This window comes from Triturus cristatus, chromosome 3_2 (assembly GCF_964204655.1).
Source record: "Triturus cristatus chromosome 3_2, aTriCri1.1, whole genome shotgun sequence".
NCBI lineage: Eukaryota > Metazoa > Chordata > Amphibia > Caudata > Salamandridae > Triturus > Triturus cristatus.
Genome location: NC_140584.1, coordinates 418,109,458 through 418,130,904, shown reverse-complemented (window position 1 = coordinate 418,130,904; position 21,447 = coordinate 418,109,458). Strand labels below are relative to the sequence as shown.

The 21,447-nt window shown below is 46.9% G+C and overlaps 1 protein-coding gene across 2 annotated transcripts in view; it reads right to left on the bottom strand.

The window, feature by feature from the left end:
- Positions 1-6,522: 6,522 nt before the first annotated feature.
- LOC146857472 (uncharacterized) overlaps positions 6,523-21,447 on the bottom strand; it is a 66,071-nt gene continuing 51,146 nt past the window's right edge. The window contains exons 1-2 of one of the 2 annotated variants that reach the window (XM_085646824.1): positions 20,399-20,637; positions 6,523-7,293 (exon numbers count right to left, since the gene is read on the bottom strand). In XM_085646824.1, coding sequence (XP_085502950.1) covers positions 6,717-7,293; positions 20,399-20,571 — 750 coding nt within the window. In that variant the 5' untranslated portion in view covers positions 20,572-20,637 and the 3' untranslated portion in view covers positions 6,523-6,716. Of the gene's footprint in view, positions 7,294-20,398; positions 20,638-21,447 lie in introns of those variants that run through there. The other variant, XR_014979580.1, reaches the window with a different exon arrangement.

Genomic DNA, 21,447 nt, shown 5'->3' with positions numbered 1-21,447 from the left:
GAGGTCTGGCGGTAGTCCTTCAAAAAGGTGTAGGTTGCACGTACTGTTGGTCCACCTGGGCTATGCGGATGGCTTTCGTGATGGTTCTCATAACCCTTCTGACCTCACCGTTGGCTGGGGGACACCGGGTGGGTGGGGTGGGGGGGTGATCCGGCGGTGTTTTGTTCCTCTGGCTGTCAGGTAGATGGCGAGGTCTTGGCTGATGAAAAGCAGTCCTTTGTCCCTTCGGAGGTCCCGTATTAGGCCATGCATGGCTACAATTTTCTCTAGCTTGGGAATTGTCTCTTCCGCTGAGGTTGTCTTCACGATCTCCACCTCCATATATTTACAAAAGTTATTGATGACTAGCAATAGGTTTCTGACATCTGGGAGAGTGCCAAAATCCAGGCTAGTGCACTGCCACAGAAGTTCAGGGACTCGCGCTGTGATGTTGGGGGAAGGGGATCACCTCTCTGATGGCCTGGCAGAGGTCACATTGCTGGACTGTCTGTCCGACCTTCTCATCCAGGCTGGGAAACCATACTTTGCTTCTCAGCCTGTTTTTCATCTTGACGACTGCCTTGTGTGATCCGTGGGCCAGGTCCACCATCTGCAGAGTCAAACTGGCTGGAATGACGACCCAGAGTTCACAGGTAGACATCTGTCTGCCGAGATGGTGAGTTTGTCTTTCATGTTTTGCAGGGATCTTAGCGTGCTTTGGGCTTCCACAATCTTTTGGGGAAGGGCCACCATAATGGTGTTCCACCTCTGCGACCTGGTTGGCACTATGGCCTGTTGCAGACAGCCATCTGCTCGGGTGGCTTCTATGATGTTGGTCAGAGATATTGGGAGGTGGCATGACCATTCCATGATTACCTTCATGTATTCTTCTGCGTCCTTAGCCTCTTGTTCCTCCTGCAGTTTGGCAGGGCGGGCATGTCTTGAGAGATAACCCGCAGGGTTATGGGCTCCAGGTCGATACTCCACTGAAGGATGGTATTCCAGTAACTGGAGTATCCATATCTCAAACCGGAGCTGGGGCTTCAACGCTGACCCTTTGAACAGTGGGACCAAATGTTTGTGATTGGTACTGACTGTGAACAGGTGTCCATTTAGGTTGATGTGGGAATAACTGAAGCCAAATGAATGGCTATAGCTTCATTTTCGATATGAGTATTGCTGCTCTGTGGGGGTCAGAGCATGGCTGGCATAGACAACGGGGGCCCACACTCTTCAAAATTGTGGCTGGGACAGTACATCTCCCAGAGCCATGGGGCTAGCGTCCATGGCCAGCTCCGTGTTGTTTTTGAGGTCGAAATATATGAGTGTAGTGTTTTCAGCTAGAGCTTGCTTTGTGTCCTTGAATGACTTCTCTTGTTCGGGACCCCATTGGCAGGGGGTAGACGATTTGGTGAGGTCTCACAGATGTCCTGTGAGTTCAGCTACGTTTGGCATGAACCGGCCCCTGTAGGTGACCATTCCTAAGAAGCTTCTGACTCCGGTGAATGTGGAAGGTGCTGGTGCGGCCTTAATGTCAAGGACTTTGGCCAGGTCAGGGGTGATCCCTTTCATGGAGAAACGGTATCCAAAGAAACATATCTCTTTCTTCAGGAATTCACATTTCTCTTTGTGCAAAGTGAGGCTGCAGCTTTGTAGCTGGTGAAACACTGAGCGTAGTCTGTGAAAATGTTCCTCCAGAGTAGGTGAGTGAACTAGAATGTCATTTCTGATGTTCGACACTCCGGCAAGGCCAGCCAGCACTCCCATGATGATGTCTTGAAACACCTTGGCAGCACTGGAGATGCTGAAGTTAAGGCGCTTATTTTGCCTCAAATCGTGGTGGGTGGAGAATGTGGTTGCATGCCGGGACTCGGGCGCCAGGAGGATCTGGTGGTAGCCAGACCATAGGTCCATTTTGGAGAACCATCGGGAGCCGGAGAGTTCACCTACAATGTCATCCACAGTTGGTGCTATGTGGCACTCCCTCTTGATCACAGTGTTCGGGAGCCTCATGGTGATGCATAAATGGACTTCTCTGGGCTGCTTCAGCTTGCTTGCTACTATTATGGGTGATATCCAGGGTGTTGTCCCTTCCAGTTTTTCAAACTTCAGCAGATGCGCCTCCACTTTCAGTCGAAGCTGAAAGGCCACCCTGTGGTGGCGCAGTGTGACCGGTTGCACCAATTGTCAATGTATAGCTCAACTACTCGGTTTTGAGGCATCCGATGCCTTGGAAAAGGTCTTCAAATTCATCCAGGAGCGAGTTTATAGCACTGACATTGACACCAACCGCAAATAGGACCAGCTGCAGTTGTTCAGCTGTGTGGCAACTGAAGAGCATATCGGCCCCACCTTTGTGACATAAACCTTTGCTTTGGTAGTTTGTTCTTCATGGCTGATTGTGGTGGTGAACAGTCCTGTGAGCTGGAGGTATGTGGAGGTGCCATAGGCCTAAACCCTGGTGGTGGTGGTGGGACAAAGTGCTGGTGGGGAGGACATTTAGCTGTGTATCAATAGTGGTAGTATGTTGATTGACGCTCCAGTGTCTATGAGGGCCACCAGTGGTTTTTCATCGATGGTGACTTGGCACAGAGGGGTGCGGCGGATACGGCCTAGGGCCGGATCCACGATGTGTATGACATGGAACGTTCTCTCTGATTCGTGGTCATCCATGTCATTCTCATCTGCGAGCATGGATTCTTTGTCCACCCGGTTGGCTGTCTTCTTTTTGGGCCCTTTCGCTGGGGTTGTGGAGCAGCAGACCTTTGCGTAGTGGTTCATTTTTCCACATGCAGAACATTTTCTCCCTTTGGTGGGGCAGTCTCCAGAGTGTGGGGTAGGACCTTGGCACCACCTACAATGTCTGGTAGTTTGTGGCGTCTCTTGTGTCGCAAGACGACATGGATGCTCCTACCTGGTTGATTGGCTCATTCTTGATGGCACACTGAAGGGTTGCTTCCATCTGGGCGGCCCACGATTTTGACAGTTCTTTTGATTGGCCCATGGTGAGAATGTCTACCATCGTCATGTGGGGCACCTGAAGGCTGTGCGCTCAAAGCTTTACTAACAAACAGTCCCAGATGAACTGAGCTCAAACTTCATTTTGTTCGTCTGGAAGAGTGCACGTACTCGCTAGCTCTTGGAGTTTGGCATATAATTCATCCACATATTCATCTGGTGTCTGCCGGGTTTGCTGAAGCAGGAACCGCTCATAATCCAGACTGGCCAGGCATGCAAAGTCAGCAGTCAGAGCTGAGCGTGATGTAGGTGCACGGTGGGCCAGCTTCATGTACTGTTTTTGCCAGCTTGTGGACGGTGGCACCACTTAGCTGGAGGAGCATAGGCCGATGCCTGTCTGCTTCTAGTCCCACTGCAGAAAAGTACATTTTTAGGCAATCTAGCCAGGTTGCCCACTTGGTGGCCTATGTAGACAGTGCTCTGGTCACAACAAAAGGTTCAATGGTGGGGACGAACGCCATCAGCACAGTTATTTTGTGTGGGTGGATGAGCAGTCGGTGGGGTGGTGTGCCGTTGGTTGTGCCAAGAGTAGCGTGTGGTGTGGCTCCTTACTGGCTCTTCTGCCATCCCTCTAGTTATGTAGGATGCAGGGAGATATATGGCGATCTTCCTGGTGCATGGTGTTGTTGGCAAAACTGGGCACAGTGGCTACGCAATGCTTGGTTGTGGGCATCTCAGCATCAGGCGCATGTGCCTTCTTGCAGGCCTTCTCACTGTCTGGCCATGAGCCTTGCTTCGTGAGGCACACATGCCTGTTGTAGTCTCTCCCTTTACTGGGCTGCAGTTGCAGTATAGGGAGTAAATCAGGTGCCCCTTCCCAGGGCTGGCATGGAAGCTAGGGGTTTGTTGCAGGGTTCCTGGTTCAACAGGTCCAAAAATTGTGTGCTCGCCGAGCACAGATGACTCAGAGAGAGTAGGCGGTGTGGGCGGTGGGCAATGGGGATGCGGGGCCGCTGTCTGTGTCGACTGCTGGAGGTCAGGCGTGGTCGGCAGGGCGTTGCCACGCAGAGGGTGCTCAGAGCCTCCTTCCACTGCCGGGAACATTGGCGGGGCCAGGTGCAGCAGGGTGTCGATGCAAGGGCAGAAGTCCACCGTCCTTGTCGCCAGCTGTTATGTTCTGGAGAAGTGGGTACCCAGGGTTAGCCTCAGAATTCTGTGCGCAGGCCATGCGGTGCGAGAGATTATACATGACACACACTAGTCATGGCCTAGCGTGAAACTGCCTATGCGCAGTACCGGCCATTTATTTAGGCCCTCAGTCATGTGACTGTGGGGCCATACCAAGTGCATTGCGAGGCCGGGGGTGCGATACTAAACACTCCTTGGCCCACAATACTACAGCCCCCATGTTGACCCTATGCTATCCCAACCTAGGGTGCTCCTCCTCATACTTCCTGTGAAATTCCTTGAAGCAGGAAGTGATTTCCAGTGCCCTGGCTCTGCACCAGGCAGATTCTGTCCCCTAGTGTCCTCACAATACACCATCTCACATCATGTAGAATCAATTAATCCTTTTGTCAGAGAGCCTGTGCTGGGAGTAGGTATCAGAAGTCAAGGGGGTGGCGCAACTCTGGACATTTGACACCATGCCTTAAGGCTCAGCAGTCAGTCAGGAGGAAACCATATACATTCTGTTTCACATGAAGGCTGACATTTAAACCAAGATAAGAAAGCCTTTTATTTTTACAAGCTCTTTAAGTTATAAATGTTACAAATGTGCAATTACATTAAGAATGGCCATTAACACAGCCCTTGACAGAAACTGAATAATCTGAGACTAAGTGGCAATTACTACTCTCCTCAATGGTACCCATTAAATAACCCTTTCAATAACTGAAATATTGAAATAACACCTGCAAGGATTTAAGCATATCCTGGGTAAGTTACATGTGGACATTTACAGAGGGCAACTAACCTACCTAGTTTACTAAGACACAAACCTGTGATCTGCAGGCTGTGCACATATGCCCTCTAAGCTTTTTTATTACAAAGTAATCTTTGGTGCAGCTTATTAGACAAAGTTCTCTGCATCAAGTACATTAACCAACTGAGGTATCTTATCAATATTGTGCCCTGAGATTTGCTGGATGCACATAGATCTGTGCAGCAGGTGCATTCACACCCTTAATTATCTTAAACTATCTTAAACACGGCCCGGTTGTGAGAAAGTTAGACAGTTTTACTGCAGAATTTTCCACATACTAGGCAAAGAGTAAAATATGCTGTATCTGACACGTTTTTTTGCAATACCATAGAAAATATGGTACGGCCCTAGAATTAGGTTTTCTAAACCCTTTGACGGTGATGCAGACTCAGTACCAACTTACCAGCTAGAGCCAGGAAACCTAGTGGACTGTAGTCCATGAACCACATGAGCACTACATGAGGATGGTGCATTCTTGGTAACGATTAGTCCTGTGAGAATTCACAGAATTATTGGGTCGTAGGTTCTGAATCTCTTTTCAGCATGAAAAGACACGCTCCAGAATGCACAATAGGGATATGTGTTATGATCTTATTAAAATAAGCTACTTATCCTAGTGCCAACAATGTGTGTAGTTGTAACTAAAAGAATGAACAAAGCGGTGGCAATTATGGGCGTTACGAAACAAAACACTAAAAAGAATTGCAACAGTGTAACGGTGGTTGAGGATATCAAATTCTGCTGCATAAAGAGATGGCTCCTCTCTTCTTGCCTATAGAAAAGCTATTTTAGCACTAAAAGGGCTTGCACACGTTTTTAAGGTGGTCTCTCGCCTGTTCTGTTGAACAACAGAAGTGTTTTTCTGTGTGAAGAAGGTTGTTGTTTATCTCTCCTGCTCAGTAAATATGGCCTCCCAGAGGGCTAATGAGACCAGGCTTGCTCTGAGATTCAAGAAGGTTGGCTGAGATTCTTCTTACTTGATCTGGTCTCCTAGGAAGTTGAAGATGTCCTCTGTAACGTGTACTTGCCTGTACCCACCTTAAATACACTTTTCTAATTATTTTGAAAAAGAGAAAGCCTCACATCGAATGATGTGAAATTCAAGAGTTAACATATTAATCATGTGACACCTTCACTTAATTTTATACGGTATTATAGATCATGCGAATTCATATATGAATTATTGCTGTGCTATCAAACTATAATAGAGCAAATAATATATTGTATACATGTGCAAATAATACTAAATGCTACATGTGTTTATAGATGATCAATGGGCACACAAATAAATGAGTTCATGAAATGCAATGGAGTGACCATAAGCACAAAATTCAATGATTACGTCCTACCTGCGTTGCCCTTGTCAGACTCCTGTAATGCCAAGGAAACACTTTCCTCTTTGCAACGTTTAAGTGCCATTACGCAAAAACTAAAAATGTAACATGTTCATGGGGTTTGTTGTTCGAATCATTGGTTTTCTGGTGTCCGTCAGAGTAACCAAATGTTTGACACATATTAAAACATACAGTTGCTTAAAAGCTTTCAAAAGTGTAATTCTGATAAGAAAACAGTAATTAAGACATGATTCAATGCAGTAGTTTTCAAGTCAAATATATTTCCATTCTCTTTGAAAAGATTTTAAGATACACAGTTTGGGTTCATCACAAAATTCACAAAAAGTCTGTTTTCCTTATATGACTAATTTGTGTAGCTTTTGGTTCTACTTGATCCTGACAATCTGATGTCATTTGGAACATGTCATCTTATATACAGACATTTCTGTTATATGAGTTCTTCATTGTTGTTGGTGTTTGTCCTGTATACTAAGTGTGGACAGCTTTGCGTCTGCCTCCTCGATGAACCCTTCATCCAGAGATTCACAATCTCCGGTGTCCGGTTGCGGTAATTCTCCATTAGGCAGGTACACGTGAAGCTCTGTTTTGGATTTTTTGAACTGTGGCCAAGCGCGCAGCTCAGCAGTGGACCGAGGTGACATGCACACCACACCACATACACAAAGGGTTTCCACTACTGGGCGGTGGGAGTATTGCATCACATCTGGCCTTAGTTGTACATGCATCTGCGCACCATTGAGGCGTTTGCTTCTGAGAAGTCCTGATCTGCAAGTGACTGGTCTGAAGACTGGCCGGATGGGACTGGAGAGCTGGAGATAGGCCCGTCGCTCTTCTGTTGTGCCTGGCCTTACCTCTCGCCTCTCACCTTGCGCTGACACTAAGGGCCGGCATCCATTTAGAGCCGTCCTGCAAATGGCTGCAGAAAGAACGGGAGGATCTCCTGGGAGGCGACCCTTTTGGTTTTTCATCAAATCCTCCAGTACATAACGCCTGCCTTTACCAGATGTGATCCTGCACCTGCAAACAAAGAACAATCCCAATGAAACAACAATAAATACCACTGAAATGCATTATTCCCACACATATCACAAGACTTAATACAGTTAGCCAGACCTTCTGCAATGATATGTCAAGATGATGTAATGCACAAATATCTGCTGATGTCCCAGCAGTGCCTATGCATAGTGCACCTTAGCATATTATCTGGTAGTCAACTAAACCGGGAGACCCCATGGACGAATGACTACGGATACCTAAACGCTCTTCAATGGAGGCTATGATGAATATGGGTACAGAACTCTTTATGGGGAATTGCGTCTTTGTAATGAATTGCTTCTTTGCATTAAAAAGAATCAATAGACTTGAACGAAATGTAATAAACAGTGCTTCACAATCTTGATAATGTGTTTGATTGCCATTGCTTGACAAAAAATATTACAAAAATGTACCTGGAGTATTTGAATATTTAGACTGGTCTAACATAGCAACATATAGATGTGTACCTGGGGTATTTTGATTTTCAGACTATCTAACATAGCAGCAGAAAGATGTGTACCCGAAGGGGAAGAGTCTGGCAAAAAAGCATTTCTCAAGTCCTTCGCTGACACTTTCATAGTCACCTATCTTTTCTGGGCAGTCAACAGTCTGTCAATGTCTTTATCAAACTAACCACTAATCATACTTTAAGATCTAATTGTGTGTGAAAGTGATCCACACTTGCCAGATCAGAGATGTTGTTATCAGCGGCAGCTCCTCCACAATGGCGGAGGAGCGTCGCCCCATAAAACAATATTTTATTATCGTTTTATTTTTCACCTGCTGGCTGAGCCAGTGTGTGTAGGGAGGGACGGGGCCAAACCATGGGAGGGAGGAGTGGAGTGCACTTCTAAGTGTGCATGTCTTTTTGCATAGCCGTCTTAGGCCGGCTAAACAGACATGTGCAGTTAGGTTTCTCCAACCCAGCTGTATTGTACAGTAAAGGTTGGATAAATAGCACAGAGCATGAGAGCAGCCCGGTAATTGCCCAAGGAGTCTCTGATGCTGTTCCATTGTCTGCTGGGACCAGGAAGAAGAGCAACAGCGAGGCACGGGGCGTGTGTCAGCAGCTTCAGGTAAGCCTTTTTTTATTATTATTAAACCTCCCGCACCCCCTCCTGTACTCCTCCGCACCCGCACCACTTCTTGCTTGTGTCTGCCGCTACTGGTCGCTATGTAATGTAGGGCAAAGTGAGTGGGAATGCAGTGGAAAGGACATGTCCGACATGACAACATCAAAATAACCAAGGCAAATTCGGACATTAAAAGAGAGAAAGAATAGAAGTAGCTTAAAAAGTTAGCTTTCCCAAAAATTCTGCCAGTTCATATCACAATTAACTAATATTTTTTCCATCCACAGTTCGTTTTATAGGGTCCCATTCAGCTCACAACACTTAAAACCGATCGGCCTGTAATCGCTCACTAAGTCCCAATTGATAAGTCTCGCTTTACTGGGTTTAGCAACTCCTCCCCCGATCCCCCCCCCCCCTACTTGCGCTTTCCAGTCGGACACCGGCTCCCCACCAGTGAGGCCAAAGGTCATCACTCTAAGGAAGTCTCGTAGTGGTGAAGTTCCCCCTCCCATCCCCTCTACTTGCGCTTGCAGTTGGGCTTACGTTCACTTTCCTCACCGCCCAGGTCCATCAGTCCCGTTCCTTCATCTGACTTCCCTCCTCCCCGAGCCTTTATCACCTGTCTCTTTACTGAGATCCCTCTGCCGACCGGGTCTACCCGGTCTGTCTCTTCTTTGGCTTCCCACCGTTCTCCAGCCTTCCATCCATTCCCATACTGCCTCTGGAGAGTCAAAAAACCACGACTTGACCTCTGATTACACTCTCAACCGTGCAGGAAAGAGCATTGCATACTTTACTTCTCGATCTCGTAGTTCCCTCTTTACTGCCTAGAAGCTTTGACGTTGGGCCTGAACCTTCGCCGTATAGTCCGGAAAGAAAGCCACTTTGTAATTGTCTATATGCAGGGGGGGATTGGTCTGCAGGATAGTGTCCCTATGTCGATAGTTGAACACTCGAGCAATAAGGGGCCTCGGGGGGGCTTCCGGTTTTGGCCTTCCTCCTGGTACCCTATGGGCTCTTTCAATGGAAAAATAGCTGGACAACGTCTTAGGCTTCAGGTGCTTCGTGATAAGATGTTCCACATATAGGTCTGCTGCCAGTCCCTCCGTTCTCTCCAGAACCCCTAAAATTCGGATGTTATTGCGTCGGACGCCCTTCGTACTCATCAAGCTGCTGCGACATCCTCTCTTGCCTCTTCTGCATTTCGAGCATTTGCGTTTGGAGTTCCGACGTATCTGACTGCAAGGCACTAGTTACCATCTTTAGCCCTTTGACCTTCTCGTCCATCTTCCGGAGATCGGCTCGCACTAGAGAGACTTCCACTGTAACAGAGTCCACCGAGGCACGCACCCCATTAATAGTCACCATGACATCATGTAGAGTTGGCTCCGGGCCTTGTCCAGGTGAAGTTTCCCCCACCGCTGCCCCTCCACCCGTCTCCGATTGCGGTGAGTCCCCCGTGCCCACCGTTTTGGACCAAGCAAATTTTGCCAGCTGCTTTTGGGCACTGTTCTTGGAACCCTTCCCTCCCGTTGCCATGATTACACAGCAGCAAGCGGACCACTAGGTGGGGACCGTCAACGGCAGGAGTGAATGAGTTTGTTTCCTACTTCCGGAGCCGCTGCCCCGTTGTCCCTACTTTCAAGCGCTGGGTATAACCGGTTGGGTAGCTCAACTCGCCGCGATGTTTGTCGAGGTGGCGTGGTTAGCCTCCCCAACTTCTTGTGCGAAGTGTCTCTGTCCTCTATTTTCGCCGTTCTACAGCAGTTATCTCAGGGGTACCAGATCACCTGCCCCACTCCTCGACAATAGGGTCTAGGCCTCGAAAGCTCCTATGGCTGAGACTCCAGCTGTCGCCGACTTATCCTGTCTACACTTGCTTCCAAAGGATCAGGAGTCAAGGCCTCGCCCTTCGAGTCCAGGCCATCTACCAGACCCCTTGAGCGCAGTCAGAGTGCGGGCCTCAGGGTTTATTCCTGCAAACCCATCCAGCCCCACCTCTCCTGCAGGTCTCTTCTCCCCGGCCTCCTCTATGCACCTTTGGCGTTGGTCACTGCTGCACAGATTATCCCAGACTCCTCCAACATCCACTCACTCTTCCTACCTCCTGTGCAGGTAGTCCATCGAACTCCACTCTCCGAAGGCCTGCAGTCCAACCCTCTCCGCTAGGCTCCAGCCCTTTAGTCGAAGCTCCGGGCACCTCTTGCCGATGAATGCAGAAGCGGTCGCAGACAGCCCCCTCACTGCAGCCTCCGCTCCGCGTCACTGTCCCGTGTCACCTTCAGTAGCACGGCCCTCAGCCCAGGCCCTGAAGCCGGGACCCCAGTAGACTCACCTCTCACCGGGTGCTCTTCAGTTCAGTTCAAGCCTCTTCACCCGGTCACAGCCCTTTACAGTGGGCTCGTAGCACCTCTCATCCAGTGGCACAAAAGCGGCAGCAGACAGCGCCCCCCTTAGCAGCATCCGTTCCATGTCACCCTCCCGTAACGGCCGCACGCTGGGGCCTCAATGTATCCTCCGCGGCCAGGTCTCCGAGTCCAGGGGGAAGGGAACGTGCAGGTTTCCCTAACCGGGCACCCACCACAGCCAGACTCTTCTAGCCCCTTCGTTGGGTCTCCGCACCACCGTACGTACTTCTCAGGGCCTGTGGCAGCACGTCTCGCTGCCCAGGCTGCGAAGCCGGGGCCTCCAGTAGTTCCGGCGCACCCCGGGTGCTCCTCACCGCTGAACGTAGTGCCGGGCTGTGTTCCAGCCTCTTCAGGCGCCCCACTTCCGCACGTCGGTTTACGGGCCGCCCGCACCCTGCATCCGCCGCTGTGCTGAGGAATACCTTACAGGCAGCCACCGATCAGGGTCCGATCCCCGTCACGCCTCGGGACCATCCCTCACTTCGGGTGTCTCCTGGGCGCCGCCATTAGTGTTTGAAGCCCCGTCATAGGAAACAGACGACACAGGGCAGCCGTTCCTCCGTCCACCGATCCAAAGTACCCAGGGGGGATTGAAGAGTTATCACACTGGCATCAGAGCATGTATTTCGTCGTGGATGGCAGCGGATGTGTCAGGATAGGCATCGGGAATGTAGGAGCTCGATTACGCAGCGGCCATTCTCGACGGCTGCTAGCCACGCCCCCTGCCTAACCGATTTTGATGAACTTGGTGTATTTCTGCTCATTAGTTTTTTTTCTAAAACTTTGTTAATTGGTTTCGAAGTATTATTGTGTTGTCTTCTTTACTCTGAAATTATCGGTACTGCTTGAACTTAGCACATACTCTTCTGGGGAGTGCCTGCTGCTTGTGCCGTAGCTACCAGAGGTTGAACAAAGATTATCTCAGAATTGTGTTGTGACCTAACCAGAGTGAGTTGGTAGGGGTGCCCCTCTCTCAAATTAATAACCCTATTCCTGGCAGTATACTAGGTTGAATCTCTGCACAGGGTTCCAGGAATTCTCTTGACCAGGGGCAGGCCAGATCCACAAGTGTTTATGGAAATTATTGACCACCGGGATTGAATTTGGGTCCTGAAACCTGCTGGACGTGCTGCCTGAATCTGCCTCGAAGGAAGAAATCACCTTGCTTTGGAGGTTAGTGCTAAAAGTATAGTCCTGCAGGAGTAACTTGTCTAAAGAGAAGATGAGAACCTAGCTGCTTGGAGTCTGAGGGGCTGTGGAAGCAAGTCATCTCAACACTGAATGTGGCCCAGGGTACCGATCAACTCTGCAAGGATCAGAGAACACATGTCGGCCCTCTCTGTCCCTCATCCCTGGTGCGCCTCTGGTGGCTCTCTAAAGAATGAACTTCAAGATTACCCGGTCCTCTCTCCTGCCCTGAAGGTGATCAGTGGGGTTGGTACACATGGCTTTGGTTTACATGACCCTCAAACCACTTTTAAATTCAACCATTGATTGAGAAGAAATCGTACATTAAAGCCACAATTCACAAGAGTCTGGTTTTGCCCCACTGTATTCTCACAGCAATGTGGGTGTCCCGAGCATGGGAAACGTTAACCAGGTTTAGCGGTTTCATAGATAAGGGTATCTCAGGTTTTGCCACATGAAAATATTGAAGCCATGTTCTGCGATCTCCAGAATACAACCTTTGGAAACGTGGGAGGATGAAAAATATCTTGGTCACATCAACCAGTTTCAGAAGTACTGCCTTTTGAAGTTATTGACTCTGTTATTTGCATCAGGCCCAGAGATCCTGGTCAGAGAACACTAGGGAAGAAGTATACTCCCCAATGGACTCCTGCTGAAGTTCCCTTTTCCCCTCAATTGTTGTCAGGGATTATCATGTATACAGATCGGTGTCAAGGACTGGATACTGATAAGGTCTGTTAAAGTTCCTTTCTTGGTTGCCTGAAGAAATGGTGAATCCTCCCAGTAACCACAGTGCCACTCTGCAAAAATCAGTACACAAGAAAGGTGTCTAGCATCCCTTTAAGAGGGTCCTAGGTAGAAGCAGTGGTGGCTGGCATGTACCGAGGGTGAGGCCGGGGGCACAAAAAATAAATAAATAAAATAGACTTACCTTCCTGGCTTGCTGCCCGACATTCTCCTCGCTCAGATCTTCTTTCTTCGAAGCAGGCTCCAACGCGGGACTCAGCCAGCTCCCCTAACCAATCCTGGTGCTGCTCTCAACAGCATGAGAGAAGCGCCAGGATTAGAGGGAGTGGCCTCACTCAGCACTCTCAAGAGCACTGGAGGCCTGTGCTTTCTCTAACCCGGCTGTCTAGGACAGCTGGGTTAGAGAGGTTTAAAGTGCGCATGTCTGTCTGGCTGATGCAAGACGGCCGGCGAAAAAGACATGCGGATTTCCAACTTTAGCTCACAGCTCCCTGCCTCCACTCTGCAGCAATGGCCCGTCCCGTCTTGACACTCAGTTCGAGAAGGGTTGCTGAAAAATGAAATGGTAAGAAATAATCTTTACTACCATTTTATTTTTCCGCTCTGGGGCTTGTGGGGCGATGCTCCTCCACTCAAATGGAGGAGCCGCACCTGGGTAGAAGGAAAATACAAGAAAGGGGAAAAACCCTTAGCAATCTTGTAGCTCCTCACTGAAGATAAAGATTTATGGAAAGGAAAACAGCAATGCCCCAATATCCCTGGCAGGAATGAGAAAAGAACGAATCCAGAAAATGATCAAACTGCTAGAAAAACAATCTGGGAGAAAAATAGAAACAAAGGGGGTGAATAACACAATGAAAAATAAGAGAGCAAATTAGTTACATCTGCCTCTTGTGAATGCCTCCCTATAATATGATTAAGTCTCCCGGTTTTCTGTTTAAATGGATTTTTGCATATAAATACTGACGGAAAAATATTTTTCTTTAGTCTGTATTTATGAATAGAAAAGGAAAAATGCCCATAAATATGGTTCCCTTTGCTGCTGTTTGCTAGGTGAAGACAAGCCTGTCCGAGTGCAGGACGGGGAGAGGGCTTATCAAATTTCAGCTGAGCCAATAACAAAGGTCGACATTAAGGGGGCCATCAGGCCTCCTTTTGTTTAAGTATACTTGCGGGAAACTAAGGGGGGTGGGGCCCGGTGAGGAGGAAGACGCATACCTAAAAGTAATTGAGGGAAAACAAATGTGCACAGCTTATCACCCCACAGGTACTTAAGAGAGGCCTGCTTTTCACTTCTATTCAGTCCCTGGGAGAAACAGTGTTTACAACGCTGTCATTACATCGCGCTCCATTTACAATGCGGTCGTTACAACGACCGCGTTGTTAGTACGCGATGCATTTACATCGCAAGCCAATACAACGACTTGCACTAGGGGGTGCTGAGGTATTGGAAATGAATTCAAACACCTTCCCTACTGTTGCGCAAACTGTAGTAAGAATAGTAATTAATACTATTCCTAAGTCCAGTGCGCCCCCTAGTGCAAGTCGTTGTAATGACTTGCGATGTAAATGCATAGCGTACTAACAACGCGGTCGTTGTAACGATTGCGTTGTAAAAGCACGCGATGTAATACATCGTGATGTAATGAGCCATATTCGGCCCTGGAGCCAAGAGATATGAACGCACTGTAAGAATGTTAGACGTGTTGGTCTGTCCCATCAATTTAAATTCCACTATTGTGTGTTTTATTTTTTTTATAGCGCTATATGCCTACTCATCACTCATCATAATGCAATGTGTCAGAGCGCTTTACATCATACATTGACAATAAATCATATGTGTGTAAATCAATGTATAATTATGTGTTGCATAAGAAAGTGAAGGTTACGTTAGGACTGCAATTTATTAACTGCAAGTAACAAAAGGATCTCTTTGTTAAAAGCAGTAACCCATTTACCCATCTATCTAAACCTATAACAACCCAGCACGCATAGCCGATTGAAATAAATGTGGAAAAATACTAACCGCATCTTCTTTTTTTGCTTGTAACAAAATAAAATGCGGATAAATTCGGATAAAATGATCACAAAATAAATATGGATAAATACAGACGGAAATGTTAAAAAAATAAATACCTGAAAACTGGGAGCCCTAAACATGATTCAAAAGGAACTGATATTACAGGAAAAGAATCCACTTCATCTTACATTGGGAAATCTTAGGTAACATCAGATGGACAGATTACTATCTTGGGAGGGTCTGGTTATAGGGCTTGTCCGCGCCCCTTTTCAGAAAGTCATGGAGATTGTTTGGTAAACTAAGCCCATGTTTGACATCCTTGATTCCGGCAGCATCCCACCACCGGCCTTCATGCATGGCACATCAGGCAGCTTTCTTAAACACCAACATGTGATCACAAGCAGAGGCGCAACTAGAGCCAAATTTCGGGGGGGGGGCTGAGCAAAAATTTCGGGGGGGCTGAACTTTAAGCAATAGGCAGAGTGGAGTTGCAGGGGCTCTTAGAAGGGTTGAAACAACAGCAAGGCCTCATTAACATGCAAATGGTCTTTTAAAGACCTGTGAAGTGCTCGGGTGCGGCTGCTTTTTTGCCCGGGAAGGTGTCTCATCCCGGGCTGCCACACACGACGGGGGGGGCTGAAGCCCTGTGAGTCCAATGGGTGTTGCGCGCCTGATCACAAGCACCGAGACGCCACAGAGGCTCAGGTGACACGGAAACCCAGCCATGTGCACAGCGGATTCAGGAATACACTGACCAGTGGTGTGAAGGGAGCTTATTCCCTCTTTAAATACACACAGTCTTCAGTAACTTCTTGACACTATTCTTGGCAAAGATATAACATTTGGGCTCTTATGTCCGTCTGTGTGTGGGGCTTGTGCTGTGACCCTGAGGAAGATCGGAGGAAGGTGGCATGGTATGTTGCCGGGGGGCGGGGGCGTGGCAGGACTCTGGCTGAAAAGGGGATACATTGGTGCCGTGTGCGATCACTTAGAACAGAGCAGCATCTTGAAGGAGGCTCACTGCTGCCCTGAGTGACCACACCAAGGAAACACCATGCGCACCCTGGTGGGCGGGAGAGGGGGTGTTCAAACTAAAGATACATTAACCCTTTGCCTTCTGACAAAAGATTGCTAAATCTAGCAGGCAGTGGTTTAGGCTGTAAACACACCCAATGACAATTCTAATAGAGAAAGAAGGGTATCTAGGAATTACCCTTTAGAAAAAGACAGTAGGCCATGTCTGTACATTAGGAAACTCTGTGTCAAAGCCAATAGGCAGGTAGTAGCATATTGTAGAAACTCTGTTTCCTCCATACGTATTTCTTTTTCTGCATTTGTTGGTTAAAATTTGTTATATTCAGCTATGGGTATAAAAATAAAGAACTGATCCTTTTGCAAGATGAAATAACTGATTAGACCAATAGGGTTAATAAGTGTTATTAATATCTCTGCTGAGTCCTTATTTTCTAACCTACACCACCCCTTTGAGTCTTGGGCTGCCCTGCTTTGCTATCTTGAGGGAAAATGTCTAAAGGGGTGTATTTGGTGCTTAGTTTTGAGTCAAATAGTAAGGTGGCTCCAGGCATCAGGGGCCATATCATATGAAGTGAACACTACAAGTGCTAATGTATACACAGGGCAGCATCACGTAAAGTGGGCACTGGAGGCATTACTTTAAGACATAGTGTCTGCCATAGTTTTGGGCAGACTGGTGTCTTAAGTACTTGAGGAACTGGATCTTTAGACCGCGGTAAATGGTTGCTTGTGAAATGAATTTTAAAGGCATGTGCTGCTTTTGACTGGGAATATAGGAACATTTATTGACATATCTAAAGTAAACAACTGAACATAACAACTGCGATACAACACAATAAAACCACATTGTTCTAATTGAGCCCAAAAATTCCGCTACACAAAAAACAACAGAACACATCACAGCCAAAATAAAATGGCACACAAAAAATGTGCACAAACATTCTGATCACACATTACCACTTCCAGAATCTTATTTTCATACTACGGATGGTAAAAGGTATTTGCAGGAGGCACTACTTTAACTTACAGCCAAAAACGTGAAATAGCGCCAGTCAAATTTCATGATGCGGTCCCAGGGGTATCGCAATTGGAGCCTAGTAACTATTGGTTGTCCAAGAACCCCCTAGAACTAGTTTGTCATTTTTCTTTTCTCATATGATAGAGGCCAATTTTATAACATACCCACAAAACGAAACATCTCTATTCGCTTTCATAATGTGGGCTATTAATAAACTCATTAGCACTACTTTTATACCTTTCAAAAAAAGGAGAGATGATTTCCCCCACCTTGGATCAAATCCATAACCTGCACTTTACAGACACACCTCGAAAACAAGCACCCAAACAGTTGAACTATTGTATAGACTTATAGTTGATTTCCAAAAGTATCAACTATTGTAATTCTCTGGAATTGTAAGTCTCTGGAAGAGGTGGATTATTTTCTTTTCTTTTGAAGGTATGAGGAAGCAGACCCATGGTGGCATTTGAACCTCCGACATGGGTCTTGATGTTGGCCCAGTCTGTAACTGGTTGCAAATTGAGGTTTCTTCGGTGTATGATGGTGGGTTGTTTTTTCTAATAACATGTCTGCAGCAAACACCAGCTTTCTGTACTTTTTGGAGTCTGTTAAGTTGGTAGGCTGGCAGGCCGATGTGTTTAGAACTCCAGTAGTCGAGGCATGAGTTAACGAGGTAGCCCACTATTGCAACATGGTGGGTTTGGGTATAAAGTGGAGAGTTTTCATGAGTAGCTTAAGTTGGTAAAATACTGACTTGACTTCTTATCAGATGTAGGGTTGATGCTGAGATTGGTGTCCCAGTAGAAATAAGGTTATGATTGTCAGTAGGTCTGAGAGAAGGCGGGTGGGCTGCAGTGTGGCAGATGGTGTAGACCAGACAACAGGGGATGGGATGAGGTTGGAGGTCTCCAGTGCATGGATGGCAATAGTGCCCAGGCAATGGCCTTTGATGTACGAAAGGATGATCATCGCAGTTTTCAGGTTGAGGCTGTTGAATGTACAAATTCTTTAGAGGAGGGGAAGGTTGAAGGAGTTGATGGCGGGATGGATTAGTTTGGTGATGTGGTATTCAAGTCTGTGTATTATAGCAAAGCCGCCTACTCTTCCTTAAGGTCTCCGGAAGTTTATGTTGGGTTAATTCTGAGTGAGAAGGTGCTCGAAGGTATTCTATGAGGATTTGGTGAACCATATTTCAGTGATGAAGACAAACTTGAGAGCTTTGGCTAATACTAAGGTGTGAAGGTCATGTGAATGTTTGGTGGTAGACCTAGCATGGATTAGGCAACACTGTGCAGGTACCCTTGTCAGGTGGGGGGATTGCATTAGCACAGCCGGAAGAGAAGCTAGTGTTGAAAATGCCTAGTCTTTGCAGTGATTCTGGAAGGTCTTATTTAAAGAAAGGGATGTCTTATCCAGCTTGTAAGTGGTGCAGGTGAGTATTAAATAAAATGATGATTTGTGTATTTATGTAATGCATTATTTCGACTTTTCCAGTATTGCTATGTGCTGTCATCATTACCCTATTTTAATCAAATCAATTTACGAAAATTAGATGTACAGAAGACAGAATCGGTATTGGGTGAATTGGAACGCCGAACCTGCCGATCACACCAAAAGTCAGCGCAAATGTTAACTCACAAGACATCCCTACTAGCATAAGCCTTTCTGATGAACATTGAAAACTGCAAAACACTGGTGGCAAGACTTCTCAAGACAGAATCGCATGAAACAAAATGAAATGAAGGATTGTGAAAAAATATGGACTATAAGTAAAATAACATCCGTGGCTAAATGAGTGACTTCATGGTGGCTCACAGGGCAACAAAGCAGTGAGTAGCATGGTGGAAAGCCAAAGTACAGGCAGAACATAGGGAGGGCACAGTTGTCATGAGGCAACGCTCAGCATCTTTGGTTATCCATCCTACCCCATTGACACACATGATTCTTTTGTTTACTGCTTCCATTTTCTCTCAGTTCTCTGGTGACACCCGTCACCACCTCATGGGTGCCTTTGTTGCTTCTGCGGATTTCTTCAGAACAAGTCTTAGGGTGGGCTACGTTGATTCATAACTGGTCATATTGATGGGCATGGGGTGTCCACATCTGGTGTTCACCCTTCCTTGTTCGTTGGCTGCTAAATCCAGTAGGGCATGAACAACAAAACCTTAACTCTGCCATATACTTCGTGCCTCAACTGGAAAGTATCTAGTCAAGCTAAGGCCTCTTGGAGTAGAGTACAAGAAGCCTACAGCATCTTTTATCACGTAGGCCGAAATAGGAGCAGGTCAGGAGAGAATTTCCACCCATATCAAGGACTCAGAGTGCTTTCTAGATGGTCGACCAAGCAGATACTCACTTCATTGAGCACAATTGGTATCGCATTGGTGGTCACAGTGAGGTCTGTGTGGGATGTATTTTCATGTGATATTTGAAACTCGGTCACATGTTTCAAACATATCAGGGCAAAAATACATAGGTGCTTACGCAGGCATGAAACAAGGTTGGAGGGATAGACTCGCATTTGCATATACTTACAATAGTTACCAAGAGAAGGTGTGAATGAATGAAAGAAAGAGTATGGGAGGGGTGTAGCGCTACACAGCAATCTATACTGGAACCCACCCTGAAGGAAGGCACATTTTTCAAAAGTAGATTTAGTGGTGGGCAAGAGATCGCAAATGAAGTTAGAAAAGGAAGCTAGTACATTGAGTTTGGTGGGTAAAAGCACCTGCTGTAGAGATCTGTGAGGTGCTTGTTCAACTTCTGTCTGGTCCCTCCACCTTGAATCCCTCCTAAAATGATAAAATTGTTACAGCTGCTTTGTTGCTGACACTTGTCATTAGAGTCCTGTGGACTTTCACTTGTGTGAGCGTACATACCATAAGTATAACAATCCTTGGTAATGGCATATGTCCGTAGCCCTTAAATAACCAAAGTCAAGGAATGGCCCTAAGTTTATCAATCACTCAAGGGTTGGTCAAGCTCAACTACTCACCCGCGAGGGTCTCAAGGTGCTGGGGGGAGGAGGGGAGCAGAGCCGTCTAAGTGCTAGGGTCATTCGAAGAGCCAGGTTCTTGAACCTCGGAAGGATGAAAGTCTGAGTCCGAACTGCTGAGATTGAAAACCTATGCATCCGGCATATCCCTAGCTAAGGCTAAACCCTCAGAGATCTGTGGCCTTGAAGTATCCCTGAAGCAACATAAGAATGATTCTCGTCTCCTCCTACCAGATTACCAGAGACAGAGGAGATCTTTTCGTCGCAAGCACCATGGGGAAAGATACTGGCTTTTGAAATAGTCGGATCAAAAACGAATTTGGAAAGTTTTTTAAAGTCACCTCAGATAGCAGAGAAACAAAAGGAGAGGAAAGTGTTGGCCGGTAATTGTGCCAATCGAAAACAATTACAACTGAGACTCAAAGCTCTTTAAACAATTTTAAGTGTGTTTTGATAGTTCTATAAAAGAAAATTGTATTTCAGTGTTGGAAGATTTGGGCAGTCGTCCTCTTAGAACTAGGCCAAAGTTGTTGCAAGATGGCACCCTAACGAACAGGGCATCAAGCAGAGCCTTGTAAATAAAGAAGCCATTAACCTTCTCACCTGAAGACGGTGTCCCTGTGTGGAAAGCCCAGTCTCCCGGGCGGGTGACCCCCGGACGGACTTCCGTTTATGAGGGGCAAGGCGCTTGGGCCCCTTTGTTCTGTACTGCTTGAAACCCTTGGGAAATCGGGGTTCAAACGGGCGGGCTTCGCTCTTCTCTTCAGCTCCGACATGGCCGGGTCCTCATACGCAGGCTGCGCCTCTGCTCTGCCGGTTGCGGAGCCCCGCAGCCGGTGTTGGTTTCTACCGCGCCATTGTTCGGCTGTGTGCGTTTGCCGGCTGGGTTGGTTCAAGCCTTTCCTTTTAGTTAAAGCGTCAAGTAACGTCTAAATAATTCAGCCATTGAACCCGATAAAATATGAATAACCAGAGTCTCAGGTTAGACACCTATTACCCTGTGAAGCCTAAGAGTGGTGAAAGATTGTTAGCGGTGAATGCTTGTAGTACGTGTATTTTTATTTTCATAGCGCTTAATACTCTTTTCGAGGCACCAAAGTTCATTACCAGATGAGATGGGTAGCATGCTACATCGTGCGGAAGTGCCTGGTTGGAAAGATGTATTTGCAGGGTGCCCTATGTGGGATCATTGCGGTGTCATGCTTGAGTGACTAAAATGGCGCTCTTGTCCTGCCTCGGGTCACTGCGCTTAAAGTGTAGTGGCTGAAAAGGAGTATAAAATGGAGCGCATAGGTGTATATTAGTCAGCTGCTAAGAGGTACCCCCTTGCGCCACTTTTGCATCACTTTTAAATGGGAAAAGTTACGTAAAAGTAGCGCAAGAGGCTTGTAAATCTGCCCCATATTGTTTTGAGTGTGACAGTCAGCCATCAACCCATATGCTCCTTGCAGAAGTCAACGGGAGCCGTTCGGTGTATACTTGAAAGGGACTAAAGACAGCAAGCATTGGAAAAGCCAATAGGTCTCACATAAGAGACCAATTGGTTTGGAAATATTTTTAGCCATTATAGCAGAGAGTCCATTATTCATCTGCTTTGTTGTTGCTCTGAAGTTTTACCTGCACCGCACACTTTATTGAAGCCGTTGTTTTTA